Raw genomic sequence first — 20,282 nt, forward strand, 5'->3', positions numbered from 1 at the left:
TTGAGTAGGTTTTAGAAGAAGAAACTAGTTTGAATTTAGATCCAACATGATTTTTCCACAAATGTTTGGTTTAAAACTGATTTGGGTTCAGATTCTAATCTCAAACAGGTTTGACGTTTGGGTTTTGTCAACCAAATCTGTTTTTCAAGATGATTGGACATGATTTTCAAATCTTTATATTCTATATTATTCATCTTTGAAACTGATTTGGATTCTGGGTAGTCATTTCAAACAAGTCTTGACAAATTTTGATTGACATCAGAAATTATCACAAAGAAAAAAAACATTACTAATGCAAGTCTAATAATTTCCCAGTCTTATAATGGGCGTTTCAGATTGTTAGACTACAAAATAACCGTTTTTCCCCAAATAAAATTAATTTAAATCTGAATTAGGACAATTCCCCTAAGCTCCACCCACTATCAGCTAAAGTCAGGCATATACTCTCATCTTTTGACACTCCAAATAAAGGATACAGTCGACAGCCAGATTGTGAGTGCCATGAGAGGAACTATTGTCAAAGTACTTGATGTTCCATCACCCACGCGGTTCACATTTTCGAGTCAGGCTTTGATGTAAAACTTCCGTTTTTTTCTGCTCCCAATTTGTCAGATGGAGGTTCTTTACATCATAATTTCAGACCTCTTCGGCACACTTTTGAAAGACTATAAATAGGGTCAGAAATGCCAAGTAATGGATTATTTGGACCATACAATATTTTTTTTACATATATAACACACATACACATAATTTATTGATTAGTTGTCAGTTTGTTGTTGTTATTTATGCGTTGAAAGCTTTAAATGTCATTATATTTGTATAAAGGACCATAAAAGCGTTCAATATTGTCTGCCATAATTCATTTTGGTTCAATAACTGAAAGACTTGTCTACGTTAAAGCTTTTTTTGTTGCTAAAAATGTTCAGTTATTACTCATGTTAATCTAAATGATCAATAAATCATATCTAAAAGTTGATTTAGATTTTAAAAAACAAACAAAGGCAGATTTAGGCAAAATGTAGCTTTTAAATTAGCTGTTACAAGTTAAAAAAAAAATTAAACCCCAATCAACTTGTTTCCAACCCTTCATTTCACCGACATTGAGTGGGTGTGCATATTATTGATTATTCACCCACCACCATTAAAGAGATAGAAGAACGTGACCACGGCACCTATGGGACTGAGTAGGAGAAGAAGGAGAATTAGGTCGACACAAAACCCATTGAGGATGCTTATCATAGCGCCGTGGAGGAGGGATGACAAAAAGTGCTTCAAGACTTCTTCTCTTGGCACCTGGATACACAACAAGGAAAAATCATGTGTATGTGTGTGTGTGTGTGTGGTAAAGTATGCAGAAGTATTTTTTTTTCTTCTTTTTTGTTGCGCGCTGTGCTTTTTGCTAAGAAGCGTGTAGGCCGGTGAGTGGGCGCGCTGAGATGCTGAAGATGTTCCTCCTCTTTTCTTATGATGGACAACAGTCTCAGCAAACTGAAATTAAGATTATTCTGTAATCTGAATTGAGATTTGTGATAATTTTGCCTGTTTAAAGAGTTGAAATACACATTGGATTCATGCTAATAACTGTTGTTTAACAAACTTTTATGATGGTATAAATGCATATTTTGGAAAGTAGATGGACCTAAGAAATTGATGTAGATTAGCACATGGGTGGTGAACATGCGGCTCTAGAGCCATATGCGGTTCCTGACCAGAATGAATGTAATTTTTTGCTTTTTATCATATTTTGTTTATACATACTGTGTAATATTGCCATTTTTCATGTTTTTCTTGTTTTTATTCTCAATTAAATTCATCAGGGCTGCTATTATATACAAATATTGTCATATTGGACTTTTTTAATGCGGTTTTGACGTAAAATGTGGCTGTTTGGCTTTCATAGTTTAAAATTTTGACTCTTTTTGCCTAATTTCATGCTATTAAAGTAGTACTAAAACAAATTACATAAGAAGAGACCTGATTTTTTGTTTGCCTTTTTATCCTCTCAATCTTTAATAAGTTTTGCAAGTACACAACTAAAGAATAAATATCAATATACAAGCACTAATCACAAGTTAAGTCATATAAATTTACTACTAATGCACAAGGAAAAATGCCTGTTATGCATTTCCAAAACATTCATTTTGACATTCACGGATCATCTAAAAACTAGCACATGAGCAGAAGTTCCACAAATACATGCAGTGTGTTTGCCAATGGTGCGTGAAAGACATCTGATTTGACTAAAAAATAGACATCTTGACAAGCAGGAGTGCTAAAGTTCAAATAACCTCCAAAAAGACACAAATCTTCATTTTCTTTCTACCACAAACTTGTGCTTTTACTCGCCGAAGCATACTTGCTTGCTACTTAGCTTAGTTTTTCACTCCACTTTTCTTTTTTTCTCCATTTAGGCCAGGACAGCCGCATCTCTGCTCTGCCACAGCTTTGTCATCGCTCTCTACTGCCCCCGTTCCTCCTGCCTCTAAAAACAGAAACGGACGAGTGGATTTAAAGTACAACAACACAACGGCAATGTTATAGACGTGCATTGGTGGTCATCGTGGGTTCAAGCTTCCAGTGGTTGCTAAGGGAAACGACAAGAACTGTGGAACCATTTTTTTGGTGTGTAGAAAATCACATTCTTGCACACTAGGTAACCTGGAATTTGCCCAGATTCCATTTTTTTCTTGTATTATTGGTGTAATGTCTCTACTCTTAAGAGCTATTTTACAACAATAAGACCTTTTAAGAATATAAGTGGCAATAACAATGCAAATCCTCTTGAAAAATGGCTATTTTATGCATATTTAATCCTAGCAAACCATTGAAATCCAAGAATCTAACCCGGAATTTATCACATCATGTCAACAATACATGACTAAGCATTTTAAATGTGCCATATCTGCCAACCAATCACAAACACTAAATAAAACACCTACAGTATGTATACATGTACATCCATGTGTATGTATACATATATATATATATATATATATATATATATATATATATATATATATATATATATATATATATATATATATATACACATGTAATTATATATATTTATATGTATACAAACACATAGATGTACATGTATGCATACTGTAGGTATATATATACACACATACATATACATACATATATATGCACACATACATACACATATATATATATACACACATATATACACACATATCTTGGGATATGTACAGTTTTCATTTAGAAATCCTTCATTTTTTTGCATTATTGGTGATGTTGATTTCACTTTCTATTCCTTTTATGTCATGGACAAAAAAAGCCATTTTTGAAACAATACATAATTTAAACAATTAGAGCTCCCCCCACTCCTGCACTACGTATATTATGTGTGATTAATGCAAGGCGTAACTGAGTGACTCATTTAATGACTCCATAGGCGCTTCAGCAACAGCTAAAATTAATCGTTAACCTTTAAGCACAGATGAGTGAACCTGCTTCACGACTGCTTATTAATTCACCAATCAGAGGATTCGTATATTAATTGAGCTGACAAAAGTCGCTGCTCTCTACAAAACTTTGCTAAAAATTTATATTGCTTGAACTAGTGCTGCCTAAGAGAAATATGTACAATATTTCGGCCTCTAAAAATTCAGAAAATCCCCCCCCAAAAAATCAAAACCAACTACTTAGTACTAGTCGTAAGAACTACTCCATCAAAATATAAAGATAGTACTAGGAAATCTGGCTCCGAAAAAAAAACTACAGCGAATAAATTATACAAACTGATGGAAAAGGCCTGCCGTTATAAAACAACATGTATCATATTTTTTTCACGATTTTAGCATCGCCGGGAGAAGTATAAAAACTTAATTGACTCCTTCGGAAAAATATCACTCCCTGATGAAATATATAGCAGCTGTCTTGGGGGGGGGGGGGCTTGGGGTAAAAGCTCTACCATTGGTTGAATCTAACCCACTTAGCGACTAACTTTTACTTTATGTAAGAAATGTATTTATAGCTACAGGTATACCCGATATAGAACATTCCTCAGCAGACCCAAGAAGATTTATGATCCTGTCAGGGCCCCGTCCCAATTCCCTAACCGCCTCCCCCTAGAGGAGACCTCCTTTTTGCCAAGTTCTCGCAGCAGTGAAGTCAAAATAAGACACGGTAGCTTTTTAAAAAATGCACAATTAGCACTAAAAAGCATATATGCATGTGTATATGTGTGTATATGTGTGTATATGTGTGTATATGTGTGTATATGTGTGTATATGTGTGTATATGTGTGTATGTGTGTATATATATGTGTATATATATGTGTATATGTGTATAAGTGTATAAGTGTATAAGTGTATACATGTGTATACATGTGTATACATGTGTATACATGTGTATACATGTGTATACATGTGTATACATGTGTATACATGTGTATACATGTGTATACATGTGTATACATGTGTATACATGTGTATACATGTGTATACATGTGTATACATGTGTATACATGTGTATACATGTGTATACATGTGTATACATGTGTATACATGTGTATACATGTGTATACATGTGTATACATGTGTATACATGTGTATACATGTGTATACATGTGTATACATGCGTGTACATGCGTGTACATGTGTGTACATGTGTATACATGTGTGTACATGTGTGTACATGTGTATACATGTGCGTACATGTGTGTACATGTGTGTATATGCACATATATACGCATATATACACATTTACATATATACACATATATACACATATATACACATATATACACATATATACACAAATATACACAAATATACACAAATATACACGTATATACACAAATATACACAAATATACACATATATACACATACACACATATACACATACACACACATACACATATATACACATATATACACACACATATACATATACATATATATATACACACATATATACACATATATACATACACATATATACACATATATATACACATATATATATACACATATATACATACACATATATATACACATATATACAGTTTCTGAGTTTGTTCGACGACATGCTTTGGCCCGAGTTAGTTGGCCTCAGTACGAGAAGGCCATCTTTCCAACTCACCTCCTCTCCTTCCGCTTTGTCCTCCGGCTTCATCTTCTTACGGGTCATGTGTCCCCGGAAGCCGGCCTGGATCTTGGCGGCCGCCCTGTTGGCCTCGGGGTCATCCAGCGGAATGTCCATGATGTCCTCTTCCTCCTGGGTCCTGCTGCGTTCTTCCTGCTGAGAGGACCGTGGCGTGACGGGAATATTATGCGCTTGCTTTTCATTTGGATTGGCTGGGGATGTGTGCTAAGTGCTTATACCTAAGAGGTCACCCACCTCCAATTTCTCTCTCCATTTTCCACTCTGCCATATTGTGAGTGACTGAGTCAGCCTAGTCAAAGTTAATGTATTCCCATTTTTTTGACATTTTCTTTTGCTTTCTTCTCATTGTTATCATAAATAATGATTGTTAATAATGCTTGTCTGTCTCTATCTGTGTCTTGTGACTAACTGGCGACCAGTCTAGGGTGTGGTTTCTTCATATTTGACCTCAGATGAAGACAAATAGGATTATGAAAACCCAAAAGTTCCTAAATGAGCTTGCGTTTTTACCCCCCCAAAAAAATACAAAATTCACAGCAGGTTTTAAGCCTTTTTTGCTGATTGTAAAACAATTAATAAATAAAAAAACAAAAACTTGACAATTCTGTGTTAATTAGCAAGAAAATGTTATGCAACACTGCCCTGTCAAATATGCAATTTAATATAATGTCTTTCCAAATGTTACTTATAACCAAAAACAAAGAGTATATACTCCATCCTATGCGCTACATTAATAAAGACTTTAATTCAAATTGTTTTTCTAATCCATGTCGTAAAAAAACATGCCTTCTGTGAATAAAAATGAATTACTACATCCCTTCATATTTAATAAAGCATAAGTAAGCAACAAAACTGTCTATAACAAAAGCAAAAATACCTCATATTAGACTACTACTATCATTGAGAAATCAATTTAGCTGCAAACAATAAAGACTTTAAGTATAAAGTATAGACTTTAGCCTCCATCCCAAAAAAAAAGACAATTATCTTTATCAGTCAAAATCCCAAAGGAGCCTTCATGAACGGACTAAAAAATTCAGCAGCATTTTACCAAAGCTGTAAACACCCATTAAAAATCTATGTCCCAAATACCCCGATAATTACTATTCCAGTCAGTCTGACATTTCCCACAAAAGACAACCCACGAAGCAATCCCACCAACTCCCCACCCCCATGTGGGGGTGGGGTTGACCACCCACCTGTGCGGCCAGCATTAATTACCCCTGACGGCTCACTCACCTGCCATCTCTACGAAAAAAGAAACTACTTAGCTGCTCATCTTTTCAACGCAACACCAAAATACCAAAACGCAGTATCAAAAAAAACAAAAAAACATAATAAGGCTTTATCTCAGACATGAAAAGCCCCCAACTAAGTCAATATACAGAAGTAAAACCTCAAGAAAGTTAAAATAAAGATGTTACTTACATTACGGCAATCCATGTCTTGGCTTTTTATGAGGCTCACCTAGCCTTAATGGGTCGCTATCTCTCTTCTAAAGTCACTCAGCGCTTTTATACAGATGCCTCACTGGCTCTTCCTAACAGTCATTGCATGCTCAGTAAAATCTCTCATGCACAGAAGAAGAAGAGAGAGAGGAAACACACACATATCCACACACTCATCCACACACACATTCACAGGGGAGCGAAAAAGGACCTCCTACAAACATGTCAGCATGTATTTTATCTTTACAAACCCTCATTAAGGTTGCCAACTCATTGTTTTTGCACACAACCACGTAAAAACAGGCAGATGTTGGCCATCACGTGGAATAGCGAGTGACAAAATGAGCAAAAAAATTGGAATGACTTCCAAATATTCATTTTGAACTTGTAGTTCCAGCTCGTAAAAGCAGGCGGAGTGTAGCCGGGCATGTGTTATAAATGTATTAAAGGCAGCGTGAGCTAACAGCCTTCGCCGTCCTTCTGATCCCAGCTGGCGAGGCCGCCCACACACGCCGCTGCCAGCCTCAGCGACGAAATGCAGGGGCAGAAAAACAGCCATTAATCCGAGTTCCATCACTCACAGTCATTTCTATTTGGCGATAACTGAATCTCACGCTTGAGTTCTCTCTAATAACTTGGATTCCATTTAACATTCTTAATCAACAACCCATATGTAGCTCTTTAATTCCAGTTATTGCAGGGAATTCAAGGACCTCCAATTCTAGCAAAGTATAGAGAAAAGTATGATTAATATGAGTATTCGAAGTGCTTGGCAACAATCAACCTCGCCGTCTGTTTTAAACTTCGCGACAAGAACACGGGGTGAGTGGCCAAGTATCGCTATGGCAACATTTTCAGCAACTCTATGCCGACTTCACCGCTGTACTTTAACTCTAAATCAGACCATTGGGGCAAAAAATGTTAAAAATATGTGATTTTACTTGATAAAGATGGATTTCTTAATTGAGTTTTAAGTTTTTGAAAGGTCTTTGAAACTATTTTATGATTCTATGACTAATAAAAAGGAAATTTGTGTGTTTTAATAGTGAAACCCTGCAAAAGGATAATGCCTATTTGAATTTAAAGTGGAATAATTTAATCTTAAATTAATGGAGCAACACTATCATATAATGTAATAATGTAATTCTCAATTTCTGAGATTTGTTTATTAATTTTTGTCTTCACAAGAGTTTCGGGGTGCTAGAGAAAATTTTTGAGAATAGAGGGCGAACACCCAGAATTGATAGGCAACCAATCACAGGGCAGAATGAGACAAACAACCATTTACGGTCATAATTTTGAGTGATGGACATGTTTAGTCTAATCCAATTCCTAATGGAGTGACTCTTTTAATTACTGTATGCACTTCACGAAGATTTGATTGAATACTCAGTCTCAAAACGCAAATAAATGACGCATTGTCAAATTAATAAGATAACAAAGCCTTTGAATAATTCTCAGCTTTAATAATGGCAACAAAACAGACTTTACAACGTGCAATTTCTCATTTTTAAAGTTCATTCTTGAACATATTTAACATTATAAATTGTGCCACAACTTCAACAAGGCTGAAAATAAATCAAATCTGAAGGAATTTAGCTTAAAAAGCAGTTTTAATACATTAATGATAAAATTATTGATTACTTATTGGAATAAAATGTCACAACACTTCTCGATTTATAATTACAATTCGGAATAAAACACCATAAAATCACTTTTAATCCAATTTGCCATCATTACATCTCAATTAGAATCAAAGCCAATCAAATTCAAGCATTTTTCCCATTTTTTAGTGTTGCTTTCCAGTTATAAAAACAAAAATATTAATAATATACATAAAAACTACCTCCATTCCTTCTACTCCTCAGTTTGTGCTGCATCATCAGGCCCATCCTCCTCCAGCGAGTCTTTAACCACATCATCTGGAATAACCAGCAAAACCAATTATTCCTCTTACACTTCCATCAACACAAAAACGCAATAAAATCTTCAAATTCCAATCCATACCTTGCATTTCCTCATTATTAGCTCCCGCTTCTTCCTCCCCCGTTGCCGGCTCAACATCTTCCGTCACCTCCACTTCCGAAATCCCTTCTTCTTCCATCTGTTTCTCCAAAACATCACTTTCCTCATCTTGTGTAACATCAACGGATTCAACCTCCGACATCTCCGAGTCTCCTTCCAGATCTTCTCTCTCATTGGTCACTGCTTCGTCCTCCTGGGCTTGGACTTCTTCTGTGGTTTCACTCTGAAGTTGCACTTCTCCAGCCTCCTCCGCTAAAGTATTATCTTCATCAACAGGTTGTGATGGATCATCTCCCTCGTTTTCGTCGACTTTAACTTCCTCCGTCGTAGTCTCCGTTTCTCCAAGATCGGCAGCACTCTCCACTTCGGAGGCTTCTTCTTCGGCGCCATCTTGTGGAGCCTCCTCATCCTGGTCTTGAGTCTTTTCTTGGGCCTCCTCTAGAACCTCCTTCTGGGCTTCGTCCTCCTGAATCTCCTGCTGATTCTCTTCTTGAGATTCTTCCGGAACTTCTTCTTGTTTCTGATCTTCTTGAGTGGCCTCTTGATCCTCCCCAGTCTCTTCCTTAGTGACTTCCTCAGCCGTTTCTGTAGTAACTTCTTGTTTTATCTCCTTTTCCTCCTTCTCAGGAGCTTCTGTTTCTTCCTCTGTAGCCGGTTCTTCGCTTAGTTTACTTTCAGTGCTTTCTTGGACTTCTGAAAAGTCACTTAATGTCTCAGATTGAAGTTCATCCGGAGATTTCTCCTTCTGATCGACAGTTATGTCAACTTGAACTGAAGTTGATGGCGCCATTTCGGGTGGTGGGACCTCTGCTAATGGAGCGGATACTGATTTGGTCTCTGTTGCAGATGGTTTTTCTCTGAGAGAAAAAAAGACTGGTTAATAAAATATATATATGTACTTTTTTGGCTGGAATAGGCCAAAAAATGGAGTTAAAATGTGTAAAATGTTTGAAAAGAATTCCTGCCAAACCCTAGAGAAATAAATAGGACAAAAAGTTGTTTTGTAATTTAAGAAAATACAGTAAAATGAAGTTAAAATGGGTAAAATGTTTAAAAAAAATGTGGATTTTCAAATCGCTGACAAACCAGTTAAATAAATAGTTAAACATTTCAAAATCATGTAAATGGATGTCATAGTTTATCTTTTTTATTTTAGAGAATAAGTTAAAATTAAGTTAAAATGTGTAAAATATTAAAAAATAAGATGTTATTTTTAAAATTCCTGACTAACTAGTCAATTAAATAGTTAGAAATAATGCACATTATAATTATAACAAGTTAAAATTAACTAATTTTCAAATCCCTGACCAATCAAATTAAATTAATATTATAATTTCTCTTTTTTTCGCCATAAAAAAAAAAATCATCTCACTCAGGAATGGCATTTTCCGTCACCGTTTCAGGAACAGCCTGTAAAATAACAAGAATTGGCACAGAGGGAAAAAAAATGATAAAGTCAGACGCAAGGTCACATCAATCAAGGACGACGTTGATTTGCTGCCAACTGGCCTGGAATGCACGGTCGTTGTCAAATCTATCTTCCAGGCTGGCCGCCCACTCAATTGGGTCCACGCCACTACCTGGAAACCACAACAGGCAAGCCACTTAGACTCAACACAGGTGTGCAAACTATTTCCAACTATTCTAAAGCACAGGTGTCAAAGTGGTGGCCAGGGGGCCAAATCTGGCCCGCCGCATCATTTTGTGTGGCCCGGGAAAGTCAATCATGAGTGCCGACTTTCTGTTTTAGGATCAAATTAAAATGAACAGTATAGATGGATATTAAATTTCCTGATTTTCCCCATTTAAATTGATAATTGTCATTTTTTAATCCATTTTTTCTGGGTTTTTAGTTCAAAAATAATTTTTTAAAATCTAAAAATATATAAAAAAGCTAAAAAAAACATTGTTTTAGATCTATAAAAAACAGAATATTCAGGCCCTTTAATCCAGTTCATTTAATCCAATTTTAAATAAAAAATCTAAATATTATATCTAAAATGGTCCAGCCCACGTGAAATCAAGTTGACATTAAAGCAGCCTACGAACCAACCCCAGTCTGACATACTTGAATCTAAATCATCAACTTTTCCTTTCCACAAATCTAGAATGTTCCAAGTGCAATCAGAGAATGGCATTCAGGTGCTTCTTCCTTAGGACTTCCCCCACCAATTAATGAAAGTGTCTGTGCTGAATCATTTGGAACAAAAAAGCTACACCCACAACAGCTTAGAAACATCTCCATATAACCTGTAAGAATCCTCATTTTGAAGATTTATATTACCATCTCGTTGGGCCAGAAGACGCTTAAAGTAGATGGCGGCATATTTGGGAATATCCGCCGGTTGATCGCGAAGAATTTCCCGGACGAGGCATTCCAGGAGGGCGCCGAACCCACGTGGGATTCTCAAGTGGGTGTTGCAAAAAGGCACCGACATTTCCAGCCGGGTGTTAAAATGCAAGTTTTGCTTTTTTGTAATAAGGTAAAATGTTGCCAGTCAATATTAGAAGCTATAGTGCTAAAGTCAAGAGTTTTCATTGATAATTTTCTATTGATAAGGTACTTTTTGAAGTATATTCAATAGCTTTTCTAATTTATAAACTGCTGCCAGCCATTAACAATGTTGACTGTCTGCTCTGATGTTGTTTACTGTTGCTAGGTAACATGACTATGGACACCGATGAGGCTCAACCCTAAAAAAACCTCCCCCACAAAAAGACCCATGTTTATACCACCTTGTTGTAAAAGATATTCTTGGAAGTACTTCGTTAAAAGCAAGAATATATGTAATTGGAGTAGTTTACTTTTTAACATACATGACCAAAAAATGTAAACACAGTGCAAGCTTTTCCTTTTATTCATTTTCAGAACTGCATCAGAGGGGATGCGGGGGGTGCTGGAGCCTATCCTAACTAGCATTTTCATTGTTTTGTTTTTAGTAGGAGTTCTATACTGATTCAATTAAATAAAAAATGATTAGACAAGGATAGTTGCATTACTACAATAATATTCATATCTTAAAACATTTTAAAAATACTAATGAATTGTCAACTGTTTTAAATCGATTGAATTTATTAAAAATTTTGTGCTAAAATATTAAATATGACATCATAGAGGGAAAACATTATGTCATTGCCCTGATGTCATATATATATATATATTTTAGGGTAATATTTTAGTGTACCTTAACTTGTCATCATTTCTAATATGTTTACAATAAAACCACATGTTGATATTTCAAGTTTGTCCGTTTATCTAAAAACATAAACAACAAATGCAAATGTATAAAAAAATGGCAAGTGCACACTCAGGATGTTTTACTATTATATTCTAAAGTTAATTTTCCCATTTATGTCTCCTACTTTTCCACAATTTGTCCTCTTCATTGTTGCCTCCATACAACTAACTAGCAGAAGCCCCATGAATAATTACACCCAGAGATAAGTTCTCCTTTGCACATGCTCATGCATTATAAAGACGGATAATCCGGTTACACGCCATTATCAACTTTGGCGTTCCGTGTTGTCGTTTCACTTTCAGCCATGCGTGCTCCTCACTTTCATGCATTAAACAGTCGCACTTCTTAACAAACATGGCCTATAAAAGTCACTCTGTAGCCTGGATTGGATATTTATTGACAATGCCACACTTGTGGGTTTCAGGATTGTTGTTTTTTACGTTGTGGAACCAAACTGGATTCATATTTGGTAAGAACAAACAATGAAAATGTATTTAAAACTAAATATCTTAATTATTATTATTTTTATTCATGAAGCTAGGGCAGAACTAGCTTCGAGCAATCTGATTGGTTGTCCAGAAGGAACATACTTCTCCCAGCAACTTTGTTTGGAATGTCCCGTGGGCCATTTGTGAGCCAAAAAGCAAAAATATTTAATTAAAATATAATATTTAATGTAAATTGTGCAAAAATGATGTGTGTGTGTTTCATAGTTGTCCTGGAAATCTATCTGTGGCTCAGAGATGCATTATGGGAACTTTTAATCCATATACAGGGAAAAGTAGCATCCATGACTGCAAGGTACATAAAATTCTCAGTTTAGTGACAATTAAATTAAATTATTTTGTTACATAATTCCACTAAGTGGGCGGCCCAGTGGTTGAGTGGCTAGCGCATTGGCTTTACAGTTCTGAGGTTCTGGGTTCAAATCCAGTTTAAAAAAAAAATTGGATTAAAATAACTATCAAAAGCCCTAAATTGTCCATTTTTATAGATTTAAGCAATGTTTATATGAGGGTTTATTTCTTTTTAATGGAAAATATGTTTATTATTACAAATGGAAACATTTTTTTTATTATGTTCAATATGAAAATTAAAAAAAACTGTATTTTTAGATTTTACCAAATACTTTTTGAGCTAAAAACACAAGAAAAAAATTCAATAAAATATTTTAAATAGGAGAAAATCATGAAATATAATGTACATCTATCATCATTTGAATTTCATCCTAAAATAGAAACTCATAATTTAAATTCTCTGGCCCCACAAAATGATGCAGTGGGCCATATTTGGCCCCCGGGCCGCCACTTTGACACCTGTGCAAGTAAATAGTTCAATGCATATACTATCTATACAGTAGTTTCACAGTGTGGATAAAGTCTTCTATTATAAATGAATGTCTGCATTATGTCACGACTTCCCGCTGTGTTCTGCAGCCTTGTTTTGCAGGTCTGATGACGTCCGAGGACCGCGCCGACTGTCGTCTTTGCCCAGCAGGCTTTTCTTGCCATCCCACCAATGGAAATATGTCTTTATGTCCTCCCGGGCAATATTCCCCGGAAGGTATTCTGCATTGTCAAACATGTCCCTTGGACTCGGTCTGTAATTTCGGATTTGCGCGTAAGGTAACTAGAGATGGTTATTGTGTCTTGGGAGAAAATATATCCATTATTTACTTGACGTTCTTCTATTTTTTACAGTGTGGGCCTGGTAAAGAAGCCAACTCGGATCACACTGAATGTCAAGATTGTCCTGCGGGGTTCTACTCTAGTTTTTGCACTAGCCATTGCCTTCAATGTCCTGCAGGTTTGGTGAAAAAAGACAATGTATAAATTAATGTGTGGTGCGTCGTAAGAAAATAACTATCTGACTTGGACAGGGAGTTTTTGTCCAGATCATGGGATGTCCCAGCCTATTTCTTGTCCTCTTGGTTCGACTTCTACACTTGGACAGACTTCATGTTATAAATGTGATGATGCTGATTTAATGTGTGGGGTTCTGATGCCCCCCAGACTAAGGCAATCAGGTCAAAGGTCAAGTTTAAGCTCTCCTTGTGGACCAGGAAGGTATTACACACACTCCGGGGAGGGTTCAGAATGTGTTACGTGTCCAGCAGGTTAGTATTTATCATTGTAATATTGTAAAACTACAATATAAGTACACACACTGAGTATTTTTTCCATTTTTAAAAACAGGATATTATTGTGAAGAAGGTTTAGCAATACCATGTCCTGGGGGGAGTTATGGTCCTAAAGAAGGTCTTCAGACTCGGGTGGATTGCACAATCTGTCCTGCAGGTAGTGGAATTATTTAAATATTCATTATACATCAATGCAGTAATATGTATATATGTTTTTTTAGGGTTTTACTGTTTGGAAGGGACTCCTTCGCCTCAATTCTTGTGCCCATCGGGTTTCTTTTGTGAGGAGGGCACGGCCACCCCTAACGGGTCACCTTGCCCTGCTGGAACTGCTGGAGAACAAGTGGGTCAGACAAGTAGAGCGGCTTGCAAAAGATGTAGTGAAGGACAATACTGTCCTCCGGGTGAGTGCGGTAAATTTGAGGACAGAGCTTCATTGACGAAGGAAATGCTAACAGTGAAACGACAGGGTGATTAAAATGTAATAGTTAAAGTGTATTTGTGTTGGCAGGGTCTTCGGGACTTGGACTGCCCTGCGCTAGAGGACGGTTCTGTCCAGCTGGGACGTTGGAGGAAGTGAAATGTCCTCCAGGGACCTTCACTCCCAATCAAGGAGCAAAAAGTTGGTTTACTCTCATTTACTTTTGTGTGTATATACATATTAAGACCTAAATTAAGAGTTATCTTATTTTCTACTTGCAGTAAAACTCCATAGGCTGCCAACCACTTTAGTCACTTTTGTACTTATAAACATGTTAACTACTACTGATTTCTTATTTTTTTCTCTTTTTTTTTTTATTTATTCATGTTGAATAGTACTTATCAATGTAGACTACTTATTTATTTCATCCTTTTTTATTTTGTTTTTTATCAGTTCATATTTAATAGTACTTATCCTTGTTGACTACTTTTTTTTTTTTTTTTATCTGTTCATTTGTGTGTTTGGTGTTATTTGTGCTAATCCCCACTATTTAAGTTGTTGACTACTTATTTATTTTTTATTGATTATTTATTTGGTAATTTTGTTTTTGTGCACCTCGTAGTGAAGCTTTAAATCTCACAATTTCTTTGCTCTGTGAATGTCCTCCAGGTTTGAAGGACTGTCTCAAATGCCCTGCCGGTTTCCATTGCCCCGAGGGGGCCAGTGACCCGGTGCCATGTCCGTCGGGCTCCTTCAACCCATTGGAGGGCCAAGCAGATATGGCGGACTGCAGAGAATGCTACGCGGGTTCAGCTTGCACTCAGACCGGTTTGACTGCTCCAGATATGGACTGCATGCAAGGGTGAGGGACCCAAGTTCTGCATATACATTCAGTTTTTTTATCTGGATGGTAGTGATCTCTTCATTTTAGGTTTGTATGTCCTCCTGGGTCCTCAAAACCCAACGCCCCAGCAAATGCGTGTCCTCCAGGAACCATGAGCAACCGCACGGACATCTCGGATCGTTCGCAGTGTCTGCAGTGTCCTGCAAGATATGCTTGTCTTCGAGGTTCTCCATTCCTCTTTACATAAATAAAAATAAAATAACACAAGTGCATTAAAAACAAATGATCATGGTACCATTTGGCTGCAATTCAAGTTTTGAATGACCAATTACTATATCAAAATCTGTTACATACTGTTTTTATTCATTCATTTTCTCAACCACTTTATACTCAAGGATTGCAGGGGGTGCTGGAGCGCCATCCCAGCTGACTACATGTCAGAGACAGGTGCCCAGTGGACATTAGATGTAATATTTCGATTTGTATTAAATAAACAACTGGACACATGTCTTACAAAGTGTCCAATCAAAATACTTTTCACAACTTGAAATGAAACTGGATTACCCTCAAAAAACCCACAGAGCCTCAGGGTACCACATACCGACCTGTAAAAAAGATCCCAGCACCTCCACACAAATAATCATGCTCTCATTTATCTAAATTTCAAATTTTAAATGACCTCTCCCGCAAAAAAAGATCTTAAATACTGTTTTCAATACTCTAATTATTACTCCTATCCACAATAATAGTAACACACAGTAATATATCCTCCCAAATACTTTACTCTCACCCATTCACCCCCCAAATTCTTCTCCCCAGGTACAGGCAGTGTTCACAGACCCCCTCTACCCTGTTCTGTGGGCCATTATTGCCCACCCGGCACTAAATTCCCCACCCAGTACAAATGCCCAGCGGGTACTTGGAGTGCTCAGACTGGATTACAAACCGAGAATGAGTGCCAGCCTTGCCCACCGGGTTGGTACTGTCTTGTCGGATCGAGTGGACCCTCTGGCCGATGCAGTTCTGGACACTACTGCCCTGAAGGTATCCAAAGGTGTTGTCATAAAATGTCAAAAACTACAAATTAACCCATATCTGCATACCCAGGGACGGCATATGGCGGACAGTTTCCATGCCCCGCAGGTACATATAGCATCAACATGGGTAACAAACAAAAAGAAGACTGTCCAACATGCCCGGAAGGTTCATTTTGTGTGGAAGGAAGCTCGAAACCGGCACCCTGCCCTTCGTAAATATAGATATGTTTAAATAAGATGGATTTATGAGATGGTTTCAGTTTCAGTTTCACTTTCTGCTTTTTTTTATAGCGCAACGTTTCGCCCTAGAAAAGGAGGCCAAGCGTTGGAGGATTGCTGGACTTGTCCAGCCGGTTATTTTTGCCCGGAGTCAACTACCGTTAACCCCAAACTGTGTGGAAGAGGCAGTTTTTCTGTAAGGCCCGTCAAATGTTTATTATTGGTATATTTTCAGCCTCTGCAGTCATACAGCTCATATTAGTCACTTCCTATCTTTTAAATGGAAGAGGAGGATAGCATATTTATTGTTTGATTATGTAATATAAGTTCAACTATGTTTTCTGTAACGTGGGTTCACTTCCGTGGTTTCATTTTAAACCGAACATTATAACAGTAAAGTTTTAAATAATGTCTAGTACTAATTCTTTTTTCCTGTATATTTTCTTGATAATTATGGTTTGAAATGATTTCAAAGTGAAGTAAATGTTTACTGACATTACTTTTAAAATTTTGATGAATATTTGGCTTATGTTAGTACTTTATTTCATCCCGTATTTGGGATTTTTTTTTGTTTGCAGTAGCAAGACACAGACACAGAAGACATTGTAGACCTAGTTAAAAACAAAATACCAAAATGCGATTAAAAAAAAGACATAAAAGCAGAAAAAAGACAAAAATTGAGGACATTTTAAGGGTTTGTGCTTTTTATTTTTTAGCCCTATTGTCCCTTTACGTCCAACATTGACAAAAATGTCCTATTTTTCTCCCAAATTTCCATTTCTTTCTCCTTCCACTACCTTTAATTTACCATTTTATTCCTCTCCCACACCTTTTAGCTATCTTTTACATCCACAACTTGCAATATCTCCTTCCATAATTCCCTTTATATATCCTTGTGTATAGGATGAAGGTTCCACAGAGTGTTCTCCATGCTTGTCGGGCCATTTCTGCAGTAATGAGAGCACAAGTGAGGAAGCCATGCTAAGTGTCATGGTGTGCCCCCCAGGCTATCTCTGCTCTCAGGGCTTGGCTCGAGACCCTCGCCGTTCTGCCGCTTTCTGTCCTCGTGGCTTCTACTGCCCTGGTGGCCATATTGTAGGTTTGACAAGAGCACATTTCGTCTCATTATTACCCCTTAAGACATATTATTTCTTATCATTTTTCATTGTAGGATCCCAAACCCGTTCCTTGCCCCAACGGTACCTACGGCGAACGTCCTGGTCTTAGCGAGGTCAATGAATGTGTCCCATGTCCTGAGGGGAAATATTGTTATTCTCAACGGCCTGAAGATGATCCCATCACCTCACCTGTAAGACGGCGAGGATCATAACTACTAATTTTAAAAGTATTATGACCAAAACACAAGGCCTGAATGGTCCAAAATTTTAAGGTTTTTGTAAAAAATAAAAAAAGATCCTGTTATTGGCTTATATTTCTGCTTTGTTGCCATTATCTCACCTGCAAAACAGCAAGGATCATAACTACTAATACTAAAATTATTGTGAACAATAATGGGGGCTTTTAAAAAAGTTCCATCTATGTTTAAAACTTTAAACAATCCAAAATGTCATGGTAGAATCAAGGTTATTTTAAAAATTGACTTATTATTATTGCTTTGTTGACATCACCTCACCTTAAAATGGTAAGAATCATAACTCCTACTAATACTAAAAATATTGTGAATAAAAGAACGGAGCCTTTGGAAACAATTCCCTATAAATTGGAAACTTTCAACGGTCCAAAATATCATGTAAAATCAAACTTTACGCAAAAAAAACTTATATACAATTGCTTTGTTGACATCCCTTCACCTCTAAAATGGCAAGAACCATAACAACTAATACAAAAAGTACTATGCAGAACGAACATGGCCTTTCCCTCTAAGTTAGATTTCTTGAATCCTCCAAAAATATTATCATAAAATCCAAATACTTTGTTATTGACATCCAAATTTTTTGCAGACTGGCTTATGTCCCGATGGTCATCACTGCCCAACTGGCACTGGCTTTATGTATTCTAACCCTTGCCAAGCTGGACAATACAGAAGCACTGCATCTGGTCACCATGGCGATGTTTGTGTCCCATGCCCATCTAGGCACTATTGCCACAAACCTGGAATGGAGACCCCCTCTATTTGTCCTCAGGTGGGAAAAAGCCCACCCTTACAGTCCACTATGACAAATTCCAACATATCTTTTCCTTTCTTGTGACTTTCAAGGGCTTTTACTGTCCCAAAGGATCCTCGTTTGCACAACCGTGTCCCGAGGGAAGTTACGGTTCTCGCTCAGGCCTCAGTAACAGGTCCGAGTGTTCTCCCTGTGGTGCAGGTTGGTACTGTAGCGGCGTGGGCCTGGCAGAACCATCCGGCACCTGCAAAGATGGATTCTACTGTAGAGCGAGAGCTATATTTGCGGTATGTATACACCACATGTGTCAAAGTGGCGGCCCGGGGGCTAAATCTGGCCCGCCGCAACATTTTGTGTGGCCCGGGAATGTAAATCATGAGGCCGACTTTCTGTTTTAGGATCAAATTCTAATTAAGAATATAGATGTATATTAAATTTCCGGATTTTCACCCTTTTAAATCAATAATTGTCATTTTTTAATCATTTTTCTGTGTTTTTAGTCCAAAAATCATTTTGTAAAATCTAAAAAATATATTTAAAAAAAAGCTAAAATAAACATTGTTATAAATCTATAAAAAATTGGAATATTCAGGGCTTTTAATACAGTTCTTTTACTCCGTTTATTTAAAAAAAAATCTAAATATTATATCTAAAATGGTCCAGCCTACATTAAACCCGAGTCTGACACCGCTAGTATAGCCATTAGACTATCATAACAAGTCAATCAGACCTTTGAATCTCCATCTTGAATCCCAGAATGCCGTTTTTATTTCTTTTTTATGAATAGTTGTTGTTCCTGCTACTTTGATTTATTCATACATCTCACCACCCTTTCTATCCACTTGGATATTGTCAAATCTAGACTCCAATGGATGGACAGACAGGTGATTTGTGCCCTCCAGGTAGTTACTGCCCACCAGCTTCACCCTCTCCCATCCCCTGCCCGTCTGGCACCTTTAGCAACACCTCCGGCCTTAATAGTCCTCTTGGCTGCATCAGCTGTCCACCAGGGTAACACCTCACAGTCAAATCCCTACTTTTGAAACCTGACATCTCCACTTAAAGGCTTCCTCTTTCCTCCCTCAGGTTGTTTTGTTTGGGTTCCAACAACACTTCCCCATCCGGCCCTTGTTCCCCTGGATATTACTGCACTGGCGGTTCGGATTCGCCCATCCAATACGAAGTAGAAGAAGGTCACTTTACATTAGAAAGAGCATTCAGGCCAGAACCATGTCCTCTCGGGACATTCCAGCCGGTATGAGGAAAGACGAAAGTTGGACTAAAGCGGAATAGAAATACAACTGACTTTATTCCGGCTTATTTTTTCATAGCTTCGAGGCACACGGTCATGTTTACAGTGTCAAGGAGGGCAACTATGCAACCAAACCGGCTTGATCCAGCCACCAGCATGCCCAAAAGGTCACTATTGTCCTGGATTTGGGTTCGAGGACATTTTACCTTGCCCACCTGCTACTTACAACCCTCATTTGGGCTTCAGTCAAGTGGAGCAGTGCCTTATTTGTCCAGCAGGTAGAAGCATTGTGCCATATTTGTCATCAGCTTTTTTGATGAAGAGAGCCACAAACAATTCATATTTTGCAATGTTATTCCTTGTGAGCCATACAATGAACTTAAAAGTCAAAAAAAC

The 20,282-nt window shown here is 37.2% G+C and overlaps 2 protein-coding genes across 2 annotated transcripts; one reads left to right on the forward strand and one right to left on the reverse strand.

Moving 5' to 3' along the window:
* Nucleotides 1-2,334: 2,334 nt before the first annotated feature.
* On the reverse strand, nucleotides 2,335-11,248 carry nrgnb (neurogranin (protein kinase C substrate, RC3) b). The gene is made up of 8 exons (XM_077722839.1): nucleotides 10,893-11,248; nucleotides 10,118-10,188; nucleotides 9,981-10,018; nucleotides 8,591-9,465; nucleotides 8,445-8,505; nucleotides 6,564-6,585; nucleotides 5,112-5,267; nucleotides 2,335-2,482 (listed from the first exon to the last, which is right to left on the reverse strand). Exons 1-8 carry the CDS (start codon nucleotides 11,044-11,046, stop codon nucleotides 2,459-2,461), a joined length of 1,401 nt encoding a protein of 466 aa, XP_077578965.1. The 5' UTR covers nucleotides 11,047-11,248; the 3' UTR covers nucleotides 2,335-2,458.
* A 1,389-nt stretch (nucleotides 11,249-12,637) lies between these two features.
* Nucleotides 12,638-20,106, forward strand: LOC144200596 (uncharacterized). The gene is made up of 18 exons (XM_077722840.1): nucleotides 12,638-12,648; nucleotides 13,297-13,410; nucleotides 13,548-13,653; nucleotides 13,801-13,963; nucleotides 14,043-14,144; nucleotides 14,209-14,391; nucleotides 14,499-14,609; nucleotides 15,078-15,270; nucleotides 15,340-15,476; nucleotides 16,072-16,296; nucleotides 16,360-16,501; nucleotides 16,581-16,704; nucleotides 17,412-17,603; nucleotides 17,680-17,817; nucleotides 18,470-18,652; nucleotides 18,727-18,921; nucleotides 19,497-19,645; nucleotides 19,721-20,106. The coding sequence occupies exons 1-18, from the start codon at nucleotides 12,638-12,640 to the stop codon at nucleotides 19,893-19,895; spliced, it is 2,643 nt and encodes an 880-aa protein (XP_077578966.1). The 3' UTR covers nucleotides 19,896-20,106.
* Nucleotides 20,107-20,282: the final 176 nt, after the last annotated feature.

This window comes from Stigmatopora nigra, chromosome 8, assembly GCF_051989575.1.
Source record: "Stigmatopora nigra isolate UIUO_SnigA chromosome 8, RoL_Snig_1.1, whole genome shotgun sequence".
Lineage (NCBI taxonomy): Eukaryota > Metazoa > Chordata > Actinopteri > Syngnathiformes > Syngnathidae > Stigmatopora > Stigmatopora nigra.

Coding starts and splice junctions, on each gene's coding strand:
- nrgnb (XM_077722839.1), bottom strand. CDS start 11,046: ATGTCGGTGCCTTTTTGCAACACCCACTTGAGAATCCCACGTGGGTTC. Junction 10,189..10,892: donor TCTTCTGGCCCAACGAGATG/GTAATATAAATC, acceptor TGTGGTTTCCAG/GTAGTGGCGTGGACCCAATT. Junction 5,268..6,563: donor AAGACATGGATTGCCGTAAT/GTAAGTAACATC, acceptor TCCTCTCAGCAG/GAAGAACGCAGCAGGACCCA.
- LOC144200596 (XM_077722840.1), top strand. Junction 15,271..15,339: donor GATATGGACTGCATGCAAGG/GTGAGGGACCCA, acceptor TCTTCATTTTAG/GTTTGTATGTCCTCCTGGGT. Junction 15,477..16,071: donor AAGATATGCTTGTCTTCGAG/GTTCTCCATTCC, acceptor TCTTCTCCCCAG/GTACAGGCAGTGTTCACAGA.